The 17,846-nt window shown below is 44.0% G+C and overlaps 1 protein-coding gene across 2 annotated transcripts in view; it reads left to right on the top strand.

The window, feature by feature from the left end:
• The window catches only part of LOC144121364 (SEC14-like protein 2), a 66,032-nt gene that overhangs the window by 36,325 nt on the left and 11,861 nt on the right, over positions 1–17,846 (top strand). For both annotated transcript variants that reach the window (XR_013312605.1, XM_077654553.1), the window contains exons 3-9: positions 4,215–4,258; positions 5,615–5,677; positions 7,851–7,944; positions 12,157–12,251; positions 15,029–15,107; positions 16,384–16,464; positions 17,637–17,723. Coding sequence is in view for 1 of the 2 variants with exons in the window: in XM_077654553.1 (XP_077510679.1) it covers positions 4,215–4,258; positions 5,615–5,677; positions 7,851–7,944; positions 12,157–12,251; positions 15,029–15,107; positions 16,384–16,464; positions 17,637–17,723 (543 nt within the window). In the remaining variant the exon portion in view is untranslated. The remainder of the gene's footprint in view (positions 1–4,214; positions 4,259–5,614; positions 5,678–7,850; positions 7,945–12,156; positions 12,252–15,028; positions 15,108–16,383; positions 16,465–17,636; positions 17,724–17,846) is intronic.

The following is a 17,846-nucleotide window of genomic DNA, read 5'->3' as shown; positions in this document are numbered from 1 at the left end:
ACTATAAGAAATGCTAGCAAATTTAAATGAATTCAAACGGAAAACCATAGGGACGCCACAAAGTGTCCGCCTTGCCCTAGTCATTGTCAAATTCATTTTAAAGTAATTAAAGGAGCGATATGGAGATAGTCACCGAGGCATTCGCCCAGTTATGCACAGCTATGGATCTCTGTTTGAGACTGGCAGACGAGGAGCCTCTGCCAAGTAAATGCAGTTGAACCTTTCCCAAGTAAACACAGCCGTGCCTCGTTAATGTGGACACTTTGGTTCCCGAGCAAAAGTGTCTATAAAGTGAATCGTCCGTAATAACGAATCATGAATAAAAACGAAAACAAATCTTTTTGAAAAATCGCTTTATGTGTACAGACTCCTTCTAAGCACAGTGGCTGGGAATGAAGTGGAAATGGGGCAATCTTAGCAGCTCAGATGCATTGTTCTGGTCGCCATTATTTTGAAAATCAAACGGTTTAGGTTGAAGCACGTTATAAGCGCCTAGCGGTCCATGAGACGGGTGATAGTTCCTGTTGATGTGATGAAGTATCTCCTACCACGACTGTTCACATTCCAAAAGCTCTGCACCCACTGGACTGACAACTGCTGAATGTGGCTTTAAACGGAGCATACGAGTAATTCTTTTTCTCAAACAGTCATCCAATGTGGCAAACGGTAAGTTGTGTCGACCTGGCACCTTATTACTGTGAAGCATTAAACCATGCACACACAGAAAGGCAAATAGTAAGGCATTTGCAAATTCGCCTGCCTTTCGCTGGTGTTCTACACTCGAATTATAAGGAGCGGAACATCGCGTATAAGAAACTGGGGATTTTGTTCTCATCGCGGTTTATATTAACGGTACAAAAATACACGGGTCCCAATGGGCTCCGTGCAGTTTCACCCTGTCCATTTTCCGGACTGCGAATTTCCATATTAACGAGGCGCGAATACACTGAAAAAGTTTGGTCCCCAGAAAAACTGTCCATAATTCCAATCGTCCATATTAACGGGGGTCGTATTAACGGGGCACGACTGCATAGCCACTATATTGAGATATCGCAAAAGGGACGTAAACCGATATTCCCTCTGTACATACTGCTTAGTATTATGGTCTTCGAAGTAAGCACAAAAAATTATGGTGGGGCAAGAAAAAAAGATTGAAAAATAAAAGACCCCAGCCCGTGTCGAAGTAAGTACAGTGGAAACTCCACCAATCGAATTGAAAGGGGACTGAAAGTTTGTTCAATTTATCCGGAGTTCGTATTAAGATGAGCCCGACTGAGTTCCCTAATGCATTTGATGCTTACGGTACGAAACCTTATGTTCAAATAAACCAGAGGTTCGAACTAAAAGTGTTCTAGTGCACATGAAAGATTAGTACTGCAAGTTTTGTATAATGAACACGATATTTCCTAGCAGGCGCCCTCGCATAAAACTAAAGCAGATGCTGTGCTCGGCCAAGCAAATGAACAGCCCAACACGGGGCCGCACCGCTAAATTGAGAAAGTTCATGTGAACTGCTGAAGCGCTCGAAAGCACATACGAGTCGTTGAAATATTAAGCAGCGCTGCCATTCCCGCAGCCGTTATATTCACTTCCCCTATCGAAGCCGCAAATCTTTTTAACCATTGAGCACAAGGCCCCTGACGCGTTGGGTGGTCCCGGCGCGTACGCATATTCAAAGGCAAATAAATGCGAAAATGCCCGCGTACAGACATTTCGACGCTCTTTGAAGCATTTCTGTAGCGATTGGAGATTAATCCGAAGCTGATTAAATGCCTTGGTGGATAACTTTGGAAGAGGAGCTCTAGAGCATTTTTAAACGATATCGCGTTGAAGGTATATAAACGTGCCTTTGACCTCTTTCCACGACGCGACTTTCTTTTCTTTGACGCGACTTTCCACGTAGCCATGTTATCTCAAAACACAGATGTAGTTGTCGCTTCCAAATTAACGGGGATAACTGTAACAAATGGGCTTTTCCCGCGAAAAACAGCGTCTTTGTTGGTGCCGCCTTGGTAGCAGTCGTAGTATGTCGTCATTGAAAATTTCCGAGCTCGCCTGCTGGCAGTTTAGTGTCAAAGCTCCTTGATCATTCGAGTTTCGGAACTCCGTCCGGTAGCCCAACCATTTCAAGTGGCCACTTCGGGGAGGTCAACAGACGGTAACACCACCTAAGTGTTGTCCATTTCGTTTTTAAAGGTGCCCTGCAACTTTTGTTCCACCAATATAATCGTGTTCTAGGCAGCATTGTGTAGTTTCTCTGAGTGCCGCAGATGGCGTGACAGTTTGTTGATCTACCAGTTTTCGCCCAAGCAGACCGCCAGGTTTTAATTAATGTGTCCTATGGGGAGTTTCTCAACTGGCATTATAAGAAAGCTGTGAGTAAGAGTGGGGTGGGTGAGGGGTGGGCGTTCTAATAAGGTGGAGAGAATGGCATAGCGTAGTCGAGCTCTCGCTGTCATTTCGTCGCCCGGGAGAAGTTTGAATGAAGGAGAGAAAGAGAGAAAACATTATTGAAGTGGTCTCTCCACAGGGTCGCAATTAAGCGCAACTGGTGCGTGCTCTGATGGGATAATAATGCCAAATGAGAACGAGAGCAACCTTAACTTGCCAGTGATTCGTGGTGGCTTTGCGATTGTTGACAGATTTACGCGAGTTCGCCAATAACACACTTCTCTTTTTCTGTTTCTGGGTGGTACGACTAACGACATTCTTTTGACAGCTCTTCTTTAAGGTGCTTTCTTACGCAGGCGTCGCACGCTATAATAACCTTTCTCTTTCTTGATCATTCTCTTAATTAATTGCTTTTGGTCAGTGCGGCTTTCAACACGATAGTCGTTGACATATATTGCTTCCTAGCTATTAGCCTTGACGTCACAGAAAGTAATGAGCAATGGAAGTGAGCCGATTTGATGGGTATAAAACAAACAATGACATAAAATGACGCTCTAAATTTCAAATAGTTGCTTCATTGTCATCATCGTCGTCGTTATCATCGTCATCAGCCTGGCTGCGTCCACTGGAAGTTAAAAAGGCTCTCCCACTAGTATCCTTTATGGCCTAGCCTTCGCCTGCCGTGACCACATGATCCCGTGTAATTTCCAAATCTCCCCAGCCTCTCTGCCAGATTACGACGTCTATGGCTTATAGTTTTCCTTTACTTGTAATTTACTCCGCTAGGCTATAGGTTAGCGTAGGCAGTCCTCTGGCCTCGTTTTGTATCCCGCCCAACGATATTGCCTCCTCTTCTTTTCCCCTACGGTATCATCAACTCAAGTTTCGTTAAGCAAGCGTTGGTGGGTGCCTACGTGCCTGGCAGCTACTTCTCCGTCTGCCGCCTATTTTTTGACACCTTTTTAGTAATAAACTCAAGTTTGTTATCTGAAGTTTATCATTCGATAAATTCCTAATCCATGTGACGTTGTATGTCAATACAGCTATGTTGAAATCTAATGAGGGAATGCCCTTGTAAAACCGGGCAACTTGGTGAATGCATGTCCAAGGATTTTTATATTCAGATAATCGAGTTCGATCGCGGAATTGAATACTCAGCCCCAATATTTATAGAGACCTGCGTTTTGTGCAACATGGTGTGTCGTTCAACGTTTCATAAAAATGAATTTTAATTATATTCGAATGCTTTTCATGCGGTTGATTTCTATAATCCGCATTTATTATTTATATTACAGCGCCATCTTCCAGAGCCTGAGCAAGCTTATCACTTCTTCCTTTGAGTGAGATATCAAAGCGTTCATTAAATGAGACTGAACTTTGTGCGGATCCAATAAGGACAGTGTTAATTTTAACGTGCATATAGTAATAATGGTGCTCTAATAATCACAGTGCGCAGAAAATTGTATAAAAATAGGCGAAACTTCGGTGTACTGCGATTTTGCGAGGTCAATTATTTGTCGAAACTAGAACTAATCGCTCATGCATACTGCAAAGGCGGGTATGACCAGCGCAGAATTGCACTCAGTGACTGCTGGAAGCACCAGTCGAGATTGCTTTGCGATTAAATGCGTGGCTTAAACTTCCTTACAGAGCAGAAAATTCCTGCTGGCATTCGAGAATGTTCCTCCGTGTAAACGGCTTAACCATTTCAACCGATAGCATACAGGCTCGAAATTTTAGCCGTTAAAATGTTTCAGTAAAATGTTATTTGTTTGGACCATCTGACCTTCCCTCTTTTTTACTGATCTTCTCTTCTTTCACAGCCCGGAACTTCAATGTCGCCCAGGCGGAATCCATGCTACGAGAGGTAAGCTGTCTGTTTTTACCGCGAGGTTGTACATCGGTGGAAAGCATTGCATTGATCTTAGACAGTGACATTGGTAAATTCGACAATATTATCGCATATGCGATCATTGAATGACAATCGAAATAAAGATGGGACCGTGTGAACGATAGAGAGATATATATTTATTATGAACCTTCTGCGCTCTTGTCGATTGACATAAATTTTGCACAAGAGCGGAAGACTGAAAGAAAGGGTAAAAGAAGTTAAAGGGCGGGAAACACACTCTCGTAATGAGTGAGCAGGTTTCAGTGAGTGAGCGGGTAAGTGAGTGAGTATGAGTCAGTAAGTGTATGGACAAATAGAGCAGTGAGTTGCGGTGAGTGAGTGAGATAATGAGTGTAAGTGAGGGAGTGGGTGAGTGAGTGATTTGGCTTGAGTTAAAGCCCCTATGTTTGAATGAGTGGGTGAGAGAGGGAGAGGGTGTGAGTTAGTGAACCAGCTAGGGGAGGATCGAGTAGGTGAGTGAGTGAGTGTGTGAGCGGTTTAGCGGGTGATTCGGTGGGTCAGTGAGAAAGTTGGTGAGTCTGTCAGTTAGTACGCCGCCATTGAAGACACGAAACGCTTAGCTGATTGTGGGAATACGCAACGCCAAGAAGCCAGAAAATAGGACAACAAACCTGCGTTTAAGAAATATGCTTTAATTTGGATATTTTTGTTTGAATATTGCGGGCTTAGAAAAAGTCCCATGCTGTTTGCTCTTAGCTGTAGTATAGCATAACCCAGCCGAGTTCTCTATCTCCACAATGTATGTGCCTACAAACTTCTTTATAAAGGACGGTAATGACGTCATTCTTGGTCTTTAATGTCAAAACGCCAAGGGTTCCCACGAACCGCACTGATGGCCTCTAATACCTTCAAGTAATAGATTATACCTGCCTAATTTGAAGTTTCTCACTCTTTAACTAAATGCTCCTAAACGCGAACACTACGCTGTTAACGGGGTCTAGAATCTTAGAACTACAGCTTCTTGATGCAAAAAAGACTGTATATTATATTGTCCTTAGCGCTGCTTTCAGACGCAGTAAAACTTCGAGAAAAGTCTTGTATCGACAAATTTTGGGCCTCATATCAACTTTCGACGGAACGCTTCAAAAGTGCGGGCTTAATAGGCTTAGATGGAAAACACGGAATAGCATTAAACGCGACCTATAGTTACTTCTTGCCATGGTGCATGCCAATCGAATTTTGCTCGGATCGAATCCTGTTAACAATAAACGTAGTTCACTATATTTGCGTAAGAATGCGCTCTTTTATTAATAAAGCCATTGCTAGGCCCACCACTTTTGATTTAATTCGTCTTTTTTTTTTCGCTCGCAGAACCTGCAGTGGCGCAAACAAAACAACATAGACACAATTTTGGACGACTACGAGCCCACGGAGGTGAGTAGATTTTTCCTATGCACGCAATGGACACAAAAATACGATTAATTTGCGTCTATGCAGAGCGTTGTCATCGACTCGTTAGTGTAACCGATAGCTTTCTAAACGACAGATCACTGCATGACACGCACTTTTTTCTTTGCCACACGCGGAGCAATGTCGCTGCTGCTGCTTCAGTTCGAAACGAAACTGTATTGCGTGTAAACAAAACCTGATCGTTCTGCTCGAGCGTTACTGTTTCGTGAAACTTGAAGTATAGTACCGTTGAAGTAACTGAATGTTGCAACATCGTGCACACTTTACCAAAAAATAAATTATTTATTGAAGATCTGTCTAGACCAGTATGAAATGATACGAGCAAGCTGGCCTCTCATAAATACTTGCTAGTGTATAAGCTGTCACGGTGTTTTCCTGTGTCGCAGGTACGACCTTTCTTCGAAACCCTGTCTCACACACTTTGGACAACGCACAAATGGTTCTCAGACGCCTTTTTTTTATTTCTCAATTTGGCTTGTTACAGTGCGTTTGCTTCTTCGCCTAAATTTAATAATTTACCTTAATTTTTGTTAAAGAACACCGCACTAAGGATTTACGACCCTGACCTTGTGCCTCACACGCTTCGCCATATAAACACGAGGCTTTAAATCCAAGCGAAAGGGCATAGTTCCTTACATGCTTCGATATGTTTGCTTTCTCAGACTTTCGACTTAATGAACATTAAGCCCGAATTAAAAAGCGTTAGGAAATTTTTTGTTCTCATAATCCACGCATTAAAGCGTGTAGGCCAAAAAAGGAAACCGCGCAGGGCTGTGATGTTTCAGCAGGCCTTGGGTGTTGTTTTCTAAACATACGGAACATTTTGCCAACTGTGTAAGGCAGCAGCCGCAGACGAGTATCAAAACACACTTGAGAAACACTATTTTGCCACTTTTTTGGGAAGTAACACATGCAGCGATTAAAAAATTTCTCAGCTCAAAATTTTTGTCCTTGTGTCTTTAAATCATTGCAGTCAACCTGTAAACATTTTGGAAACAAGGGCGTTGTATTTGCTAGCGAAAAATAAATAAATAAACAAAATAAATAGATAACATGTTATTTACGTGTATCATCCATGAAACCCGGCATGCGAAGTGTGTTTCTTTTTGAATAAAAAAAAGAATATATTAGGAAGATAGAAGTCGGCAAGCTTGATAACTTACTATATTCATTCCTGATGTCAGCTATATGATAAGGGGCTATTGCCATTAAGTTTAACATAAATATAGAATTTCAGCGCAAGAAACAAAGCAAGGAACTCAAGGGAACGCAGACCGACCAGAAGAATAAAAATGTTCTTGAAATGAAAATAGAAAATGCCTTGCCTTTGAGGGCTTGTGATGAAATTACCCGGGGCACTCAATGTACTTACGTGAACATAACGAGATCATTGCAATTTTAATCTTATTCTATTCCAATTATACTCCAGTTCTATTCCAGTTGTATTATTATTCTGTTCCAAACCTATTCTAACTAGATTCTATTTCTTTATAGTACGTGCGGTTGTAAGTACTAGTGCTGTCTATTACTAGATAACATTTAGTTTTTTCCCGCATTTTGATGTCGTCACACCGTTTCGACAATTCACGCGATGTGCAACGCCGCCACTTAATTATTGGTCGACGCCGTGTTTTGGTGTCGATAAGCCATCTATTCCTTTCACGTTGATAATGTGTTTTGTTTTGACGGATTTGCCGTAACAATAGAAGCTCTGTATGAGTGAAAGCTAATAGACCACCTATTTCTCTTTTTGCGCCGAAACTGCACGGTCCGTGCTTTAGATATGTGCGTTAAAGCAACCTGAAGAACCACCATCGTGAAAGTAGAGGCCTTTTCTGCATTTAGGTGTGTACAGATAACACGAAATCATAAAATGTTTCGTGGCATAACTAGATTATCAACGCGGTCGGTATGATATCCCTGTCATAGAGTTATGTGTACATTTATATGCCTAAATTAGGAAAGCCTGTTGTTCTGCACTTAGGCTCATATACATATGCGAGAGAAGATAAAAAAATGAATGAATGAATGAATGAATGAATGAATGAATGAATGAATGAATGAATGAATGAATGAATGAATGAATGAATGAATGAATGAATGGGGAACAGTAGCAAGTTGTGTCGTCTGTGCGCAGGTCCTTAAGAAGTACTACCCGGGAGGCCTCGTGGGCCACGACAAAGAAGGCTGTCCGCTCTGGATCATTCCCTTCGGCTACACAGACATCAAAGGTGGGAAACGACAGCCCAAATATTTACAACAACAGGGCGAAGGATCGCTCTCTTGCCTTCCTTAGCTCGGCACCTGCCACACGTATCTAAATAACAATCCCACGGCAGCTAATCCTATTACCTCCTAGCCATAACCGACAGGAAGAGAAGTCAGGAGCAGTGCCGACTCTGTTCCTGTCTGCTCCACGTCGGTGGCGCGATTAGCAGTTGCTGACGACAGCCCCGTTCTAGCGCTTCATTCGACGTCTGCGATACGCGACACTCCTTGTAGAAGCGCCTAGCGACAGCTTCAGTGAGCGTTCGTTTCCTCAAGGGAGTGGGTTTGTGCGGCTGGAGCCGTGCATCTGACTGCAATAAATGAACAATAGAAAAACATTATGCAGAATTTCATGCGGGTTTGGTCATGAGCATGAGCAAGACAACAGGGAAGGACCCGGTCAATTATGTACCGATCTTGCGTTCATATAATAACCAAGTTGGGTGTCTCGAGTAAGATACTGGCCGCCGTTTTCCTCACCGGCGGTCATGGTCAGACTGGGCTCCGTTCACAGTCCCGTAAACAACAACAGCGTCAAAGCACGCAAAAGCATTTTCAAGTGGTAACAGAGGAGCGCCGTCTGACGGGAGAAGCGACAACACTCGGCATGCTCAGCGCCCGCAAGACAAAGCCGAGATCGATGATTCGCCGCGCATTACGTTTCGTCGCTGTTGACGGAACGATGGCGTCATGTTAATTGCAGCCACAGGTCGGATGCTTCGCCACTCGAGCTACGCGGATATCATAGTCGACCGAGCCTAGGCGCACAGCGCGCTAAGCGTTCGCCGCGTCGCCCAAAACAAGTGTAACGCTCTGATCACGATCACTTCTACGGCGATTGCGCGAGTACAGACCGGCGAAAATATCGAGCACCACAACTTCAGCAATACAGCCTCAACAGCATATTACGTTCGTTTATACGATGTTCGCGCAACGAAACCATCGCTGTCGCTACCGCACCTCTTACGCGATAGCGGAAGCGACATCAAAAATCTTTCTCGATTGCCTTGGTAACAGTAAGGAGAGGGCGTGCTGCAAGTAAGGGGCTTAATTTTAGGGAGTACCTAATTCTCGCGACTGTCTCTAAAACCATAATTTTGTCGAAGAAATCTGTCACGTAAATGATTCTCGTTGTCACGGAAGCAGGATTCTCGAATTCAAGCGCGACGCTTTCCTTGTCTGACTGCGTAATACTGCCGAAAGACGAATCAGGAGGTTCTCTCAGTATAGGAATGTATAGTCTCTATCATGAACACGGCCATGCTTGAAAATTCAGAGTTAGAACCGGTGTTTATATAAACGGCGAAGCTGACACGGTCTCCTAATACCCTCCGAAGCGAAGCCTTCGTTAACGACGTCTTTACGACCTCAACATTCGCTCACACCTGAATTAGCCACGTTGCAAACACAGGCTTCGCTGCACTGACGTGCGCGCTCCCTTTGACACAGCACCGACTAGACTTCCAAGGCCGTAGTGCTCGCTTCGTGACGTCACGAGGAGGAAGAGGGTGCGTGTTAGAAAGGAAAGTGTGCACGGATATGCGAACTCAAGATAGCCACATGGCTCGGGCGCGGATGAGTGTTGGGAGGCGGCTTTGGCGGTAGCTCCTTTTTCTTACCACTTTCCTCCCCCCTCTCAAACCAGTCAAACCGCGCCTCCGCCTGCTGCGGCCGTTTCCAGGTAGTAACCGCATGACCAGCGGGAACACTTCGGCCTTCATTTCGAGTTTACGTTGCGCAAACCTGCCTACACATTCTTGTCGCAAGAATTACGGCCTTGAAAGTCTAGTCGGTGTTACTAGACATCCCCTACAATCGGTCGGCTCCACGTCCGTTTACATACGAACATCGTATGCAAAAATCTAAAAGGACCATCGTCGCGGTCTTAAACACAAAGCTTGTGTTAAGGTACTTATGCTCCCCTAGTCCTGTAGCACACCTGGCGCAGCCACTAATAATGATGATGATGATGATGATGTCCTCAGGCCACTAAGAGTTAATCGACTAGTACGTCTTCCTCGTCTGCCCGCCAGGACCGAACATACCGAAGTCCGGGCTTCTCATCATACTTACTATATCTCCTAATATTCATCAGCTAAACCATACCAGCAAAAGGAAAAAAAAACATTATTTATCTTCATCATACAATCACGCCACTTAACAGCCGTTACAATGGCTTCGGCTCTAAAGGTGCAAATAATTTTTCATCATCATCATAATTTATACTGCCCTAACGGCCTCTATTGAGACATTACATAAGGAGGGGGGAGGTTGGTTGGTTGTGAAACTTTATTTCCAGCGGATATAGAGGAGCGACACGAAGTCGCCCCCCGCTTAAACGGCGGCCGCTATCCCTTGGGCAGCGGCGGCGTCTTCAGCCAGCTGGAGGAGCTTGATCTGTATCCCCGGGTCGGGGCTGAGCAATAGAGCCTCCCAATGAGCAGAGTCGGTAATGAAGTGACTCGCGGGTAGGGACTGCGGGCAGTTCCAGATCATATGATTTAGATCGGCTTTCGCATCACAATTTTTGCATTTGTTTGAGTAGAGTCCTTCCGAATAGAAGCTACACAATTGGGGATTTGGATAGGTGTTAGTTTGAAGTTTACGCCAGGCTTTGGCCTGTTGCTTGGAGAGCGTTTTATCTGCTGGGGGGAATCTGAGTCTTGCAAGCCTGTAGTGCTGCAGGATTTCTCTGTAAGAAAACAACCTGTCCTTGCCAGAGTATAGGGCGGGTGGGCTGCACGACCCAGCTCGGCGGGACAGTTCTCGAGCTAGGTTATGAGCCGCCTCATTACCAGCAAGGGAAGCATGAGCAGGCGTCCAGATTAGGCGAATGCGCCGCGTGGGCTGATAATTTAGCAGAATCCGTGCTGCTTGTGGGGAGATTCTTCCAAACGTGTAGTTACGTATAGCCAATTTTGAGTCGCTGACAATGGTTTCTGCCGAGGATCCCACAATGGCTAGAGCAATGGCTGTTTCTTCTCCAACATGTGTGTGCTGAGTGCGTGCCCCCAGTTATGAGTGTACCACGTTCCGTGATGACCACAGCTACCATCTTGTCAGCCGAAGAATCTGCCGCATCTACATATACCACAGAGGTATCATTAAGAAAGCGTTTGTCTAATGATTTGGCTCTCTCTGTAAGACGTTCAGCGTGGAAATCTGGGTGCATGTTCCGAGGTAGTGGAGGAATGACCAGAAGCTGGCGTATATGTTTGGGAAGGTCAGTTGCGGGTCCGCCTTGTCGTTCGTATGTTATGCCTAGTGTAGACAGAATGTGTCTGCCAGTTGGTGTGGCCGATAGTCGTTCGTACTGCGAGACGGTTACCGCTTCAATAATCTCGCTTAGGGTGTTATGAAGACCGAGACCTAACACTTTCTCAGGAGGACAAAGCAAATAGAAATGAGAATACAGCGTTAATACGTTTTTTTTCTTTTCTGCTATAGAAAAATGCTTTTTCTTATTTGTTATTTTTCAACTTCATATTGAATTAAGCCGGTTATACTTAATTGCAAGGGCCGAGACACTTTTTTTTTGTTTTCTTAGTCCCGATATATAGTATTAGTACGTTGTGGGAGGCTAGCTTCGGAAGAAGCTGGGGCCATCTAGCGAAACTTGCCGTGGTCATGTTGCAACTCTTAGTGCTCATGAATTCTCTCATAATTCCAGTACGGAATTAAATCGCCGAAATAGTGAAACGTCGCTGGAAAATAAGCACTTTCCAGTAAATGTAGACATCCGTTTCTTCATATAATGTGCACATTTTAGTTCGTATTCTTACTTCTTCGCTTCCGGACTTCGCAGAATTCGTTTCCCGATTTCTACTCAGCCCTCACTTGTTTACGTACTTTGTATGCCAGACTGCATGCACGCAACGTGATTGATCAGGCAGTTATTCTGCAAAAACAGGTGTCGCAGTTACCTTTTGGTTACATTTATGAATAAGATGGTTACTGCCGGGCGCTTTCGCGCACATAACCCGTTTGTAGCCGATAAATTGTCCTTACCTACTTTAGTTTCTCGGCCTGCTCTTCTCAAAGACGGTCCAAGAAAAATATATCAGAACAACAAAAACGCAAAACCACTTGTGAATCACCTCAATCCTGTTTTCAGCGCGGAATCAATCATGTCGCTTCTTTTCATTCATTCATTCATTCCTTCGTTCTCTCGCCAGGCCTATTCTATTCTGTGAAGAAGTCGGACTTCATCAGACACATCATTCAACAGCTGGAGTACAGCGCTCAAGACATGGCTGCCCAGTCGGAAAAAGTGAGCCGTTTTCACTCATGTTCACTCCTATAAACGAACGTGCTAGAGCAGCTGTAGAAAGTAGAGCTTAGTGGCACAATTGCTGCGCACACGTCAGCGAAATCACGACATCTAAGAGCGCTAATACGCTACCATCTTACCCGCACGACTCTCTTCAGAGGTTATTACACTATTGGTAGAGTAGTTCAAAACATACTAATCATAATATAATCGCCGAACCGTTTTCAGCACGTTGCATACAGCAGCGAGCAATATGCGAGGGTACAAAGTTGAAGCGTTCATTTATTGATTACCCATAATTTAGCGTGAGAAGAACAATTTTTTTTCTGTTTTCTGGCTAGTTTTCTTTTTGGCATGTAATATCAAAAGTCGTCCTCTAATTTAGTAGAGAAATAAAAGGAAACTTCGCAAATTTGCGCAAACATTTTGTGGCCTGTCATATTGCTCACGACTGTGCATACGATAAGATTAGTTTACATTATGAAAGAACGCACATTTCATTAGAACTCGACCTTTATTATTGAACGAGATAAGTTCCCATTTAGTCTTTCAGGTCATTTTGTTCTCGTGCTTCATGGCGCTTTTTTATTTCCGGTTAAATGTGAACGGTCGCATATGCCGACGTCTCTAAGACCCACAGAAGCGTTTATGACGAATAGAAATGTAGCGATCCTAATTTGCAATGCCAGAATAAAAGAAAGGAAAATACTGGGCGGATCAGGCACAAATCCTAGTCAAGTATTTTCAAGGCCACTATTTCAGTATAGCAGCATAAATAGGAACGTGAGTTTACAGTAGCCTCAAACCCGGTGCTGTTAGTTCTGCCAAAACGTAGACAACCCTTTTCGCAAGCCCGTTCAGATTGCATAAACTGTGTAATGAAATAATTTGCACAATGATTAATATGGAAACAGAACTGAGTCGACAGATGTTTAGTATTCCGAAAGAAGGGACAAGTTTTTAGTGCCACGCAACATTTCGATGTTCTATGACGCGTCAACCAAGTTGCTATGACGTCAGACCGAGGATCATGTGACTCATTCCTGCCTACATATTGCTTAAATATTACCGTTGAGCCAAATCGCTGTCACAAAATAGACAAGGTGCGCGTCGAGTTCTGGAGTTCTTGTGCTGCTGCTGAATCCGCAGCGTGCTGAAATTTTGCAGCTATTTTTGTCGTCACGGGTAATTTGAGCTCGCAAGTGGGCCATTAACATTAAAAATTTTTATTGAGCAACGGGAGGTCAGCAATATTAGCCAGCTTATCCAAATTAAAGGAAAAATGCGAGGTTGGCAGATTTGATACGTCCGTTATTTCCCCTTTCTTTCTTTTTGCACCAAAGCAGCGTTTTATCATTTCCGATCCCACTTTTTTTAATAAATCCTCTTATTGCTGTGCAGGCGAAAGATTAAGCTTTTGTAGTACGCCCTTTATGGCTTTAAAAAGATTAGACATTTGGCTATTCAACACAAATAGGAGATCAAGTTGTTATCCTCCCTATTCGTTGCACACTTGTTTTTTGTCATGAACGGCCCCCGCTGTCAAAATACCTTCGGCGGCCCGTTTCCTACAGCTGTTCGTACGCAAGCCTGCTTCGTGTTGCACGGTTGGTTCGAAAGCTCATTTTTCTACCTGCTCGATCCCGAACGCTGGCGAACAGCGATTGCTGGAGAGATGAACTGTTCGAATGGACCTCGCTCATGAAGCCCTTCGTGAACACGAGGGTTGGGCCAGGATAAAATAGATTCTTTCTTTTTAGAGCGTCAGCTCGCAGTATCTCGTTCCTCAATTTTGCGCCGTCGTCGGCTCCCGCAGCGCCCCCTGCCGCAGTTGACAGATGACAGAGCAGAGGGAGGGAAATATGCCTCTCCACTTTTTAGGTAGTGAAGGGAGTGAAATGAGAGAGGAAGAGAGGGTTAGAAGTAACAGATGAGAAACTGCAGGGACGGAAATTTTCCTTTCTAATTTAAGGTTGAAGGAGCGAGCGAAAACGTGGCAGAGGATAAAGGGAGAGAGGGTGGTGGGAGGCGACGGGTAACCTAGTGGTTTGGGCGTCCGCCCCAGCTGCGGAAGGTGCTTGGTTCGCAACGCACCACCGGTCAAGTAGAGGTATACAAGAGTCTTCAAACCGGGCGCCCGGCTTCTTCCTTTGCTGGCACGCCGCATCTAATGCACACAAATTCGCATTACACACTCGTAACTGGCCTGCAATCATTTTTTTTTATTTCATTCTTTTCTCATTTCCCACCGCGCCACCTGGAACATCCTGGTGACAGGGGCGGTGTGGCATCGTCTCAGCCAATGAAGGGCGAAAAGGATTCAACCTGAAAAACAACTACAATGAAATTGTCCCTGTTATGGTTTTGGTTCGCTGGCGCCTAACTTGTAAGAGATGGCCGCATCGCTCATGGAGTAATTGCTGTTGCACAGTAATCGCGCAGTAATATCTCAGTGTGACACAGTAATTCTCATCGCGGGTCTTAGTGGCCCACGATGAGGAAGGGACTAAAGAATAAAGGCAAATAAGGAATTCGCGAACTGGTCGCTCTAATAGAAAGGTGAGAAAATGCTCTTCGTGTCAGTAGCAGCGCGTTCACGTTTATGTGCTTATGTTCAGCGATAGTTGAGTCGCTGATTATGTGGGTCAAGATGAAGTTTCAGGAGTGCGATCGTGAATGTGATTTGTTCGCTGTGCTACGCTGGTAGCCCTTATTTGTCTCCTCGATCATCTTGCTGATGTTAATGTTTTCTTATTTCTTACTTTCTGCGTTCACAGCTCGGCCGTGTCATAGAGATGCACAGTTTCATATTTGACCTGGAAAACTTCAACCTGAAGCAGATTGCGTGGAAACCAGGTGAGGGATTTGAGTACAGAACGAATTCCGGACATGTTTTGAGCATAGAAACCGGGTGGTAATCATTACTGCAGCTGAAGATAGCTGGAGTGATTCCTCACATATCTGCCGCGGCTAAGCACCGTAAGGAGGCGCGAAAATTTTGCCACAGAGTACATACTTTGCATTTTTTTATTGACATGGACATAAAATGAGATGTTGGCGCCTTACTGTGGCACCGGCTAGTCCTTTGCACATAATGGGGGAACACTTGAACTGGCGACATAACGTTCAACAAAGCACAGCTACAACACACACAATCCGCAAGACAAATAATACAATGCACACGGCAGGAATTCTAACATAAAATATAAAAATGAACTATGAGTGGTGGTATTACCTAATCACATGAAATGGGGATATACAATAAGCAATGATGTGTGCTAATCACAGTAAACGGTATAAAAACCAGAAATCCAAGAAATGAAAGAGAAACAATGAGATGCAACAATAAGAATATCATATACCTCAGATACATAACAGAAAGAAACTTAAATGTTAGCTCTTATTCTAGAGAGGCAACGGAGACGTCATGATGTGTTCAGACAAATTTCCTTTTCTTCCTCTTATGCTAAGACTGACGGGTGAGGAGGAGTACTACGACAGCCTAGGGATTAAAAACAAAACAACTTGTTTACTCTTACATTTACATGCAGAAGATCGAATTAGAAAGATGACAGGAAACAATGCTGCAAATTTTGAGCAAGTCTACTCATCTAAAGAACGCTTTCCGTAGTTTCCCTGATTAACGTCGGGCTGGGCAACACTCTGCATGGCCGTTCGAATTCCCGTGGTTGTTTTTTTTTTTTTAATGCGCCCGCTAAGGTGTCTGAGCGAAAAGCATTACGCTTCATCGTAAGCCCCTACTGCTTCACATTTCCAACGCTGTGATGTCAAATGTATCAATGTCTAATTGAGTTTAGTGGTATGTCATCTTGACAAGCAATAAAGCGCACGGATCCGCAGAGGTGTAACGAAGGGAACACACAGCGGCTAAAATCGGCGTATGGGCTGGATATTTATTTCTTCTCAAAAGTAATTTCGAGCCATTCATGACATAGGAGCAGGATTAATCAGGGAATTATTTGTAACACTGCAGTCTCTGCGCACTACGTTCAGTGTGTTTGCTTTCTATTTTTCTTCGTTCATATGCATTCATCTTAAGAAACTGACCGCCTTGATAGCCTTCATTGTGTTGTGCCCGAAAGAAAATTTGTTTTTTTTTAATTTTTTACAGCGCTTGATATGATCATCAACTTGGTGACAATGTATGAAGACAATTACCCTGAAATGCTCAAAAAGGCTTACGTCATAAACGGTATGTGACAGGTCCATGTTGTTACGCGGTCGTGTATAGTCGTTCCTATATACTGATTATGGAGAACCAGCGCTGTCGTAATTAATGTTGCGCATTTGTACAGCTACGTGTCGTCAAATAAGTTGATTCCCGACTCCCTATTTCCTTAGTGCTCTTTCAGCTATTGCATCGCTTCCGAGCATTACGATTTACAATACATTCTGATAATTATGTTATGTAAAACAAGGATCCGTTCCTTCTTTACAGCGCTTTCCAAATACCATGATCAGTGTTAATATGTGTAAATGATCAAAGCAGCCAAGATAAATATAAGAACATACTTTCATCTTCCGGCTGGTTTACAGTCAGCTTCACCGCGGCATGGATTGCTAACCACAGAGTGCTTTGATGTTTCGGTACCCGTACGGGCTCTAACCACTGGGTTAGAACCACAGAGTCCGAAAAACTGGCGTTTCGGAACCCGTACGAGTTCTAACCACAGAGTTGGAAACCCAGAGTCAGAAAAATTGACTTTTCGGAACCCGTTTCGGGTTCCGAAATGTCAATTTTTCGCTTTGACTTGAAAAATGACCGTTAAACTTTTACTTCAACTAATGCCTTACCAGACGACCTTTCATCGAACCAATGGCTATCAAAGCACTCTGCGGTTAGCAATTCATGCCGCGGCATGAATCGCTGTGGCTAGCAGTTGACTTGTTCAGTGACTGTTTACTTCAGAGTGCTTTGAAACAGGCGAGGAGAATAACTATTTTATTGCATAAATAGGTACCTTACCCGAACTGTTACGCAGAAACGCTATTACACTCTCAGTGTAAGCCCCGCGGTGGGAGACCAGTGCTGTCATAGTTCATCTTCCGTACTTGTACAGTGACTAGTCTCGAAGTAAGCTGAATGCCGTATAAGCATCCTCTGCCTCGTGATTTCGCTGACCCGGTCCTATTTTTTTTGGTACGATAGGCAGATACTTGTTTTCCTAACAGAACAGCTGCAGCCGCGTTTTTTTTTTCCTTTATGCAGAAAATAATCGCTTTTTATGCAATGCGTCACAATATCTGTCATGGCCGTGGCTTCGGAAAAGAGTGTGTGCCCCAAAAACGATTGTGAGCGCGGTTGACGACCTAAAAAATCTCACTTAACCTTAAAGCTAATCCGTCAACGTGCATCCATTTCAGCACCTAAGATCTACCCCATCATATACAACATGGTCAAGCCCTTCCTTAGCGAAGAGACGGCGAAGAAAATACACGTGTTTGGCAAAGGTACAGTATCCCATGATTACATGCTCTTATATCCCTCGTGCCTGCAAATAAATTACCTGGAAAGTAAGCCGGTGAAGGTTACACAACGACCTCGAGTTAACGTTATGTCAAAGTGGCGCGCTG

Source organism: Amblyomma americanum, chromosome 2 (assembly GCF_052857255.1).
Source record: "Amblyomma americanum isolate KBUSLIRL-KWMA chromosome 2, ASM5285725v1, whole genome shotgun sequence".
NCBI classification, from domain to species: Eukaryota; Metazoa; Arthropoda; class Arachnida; order Ixodida; family Ixodidae; genus Amblyomma; species Amblyomma americanum.
This window is presented reverse-complemented; position numbering and strand designations above follow the sequence as displayed.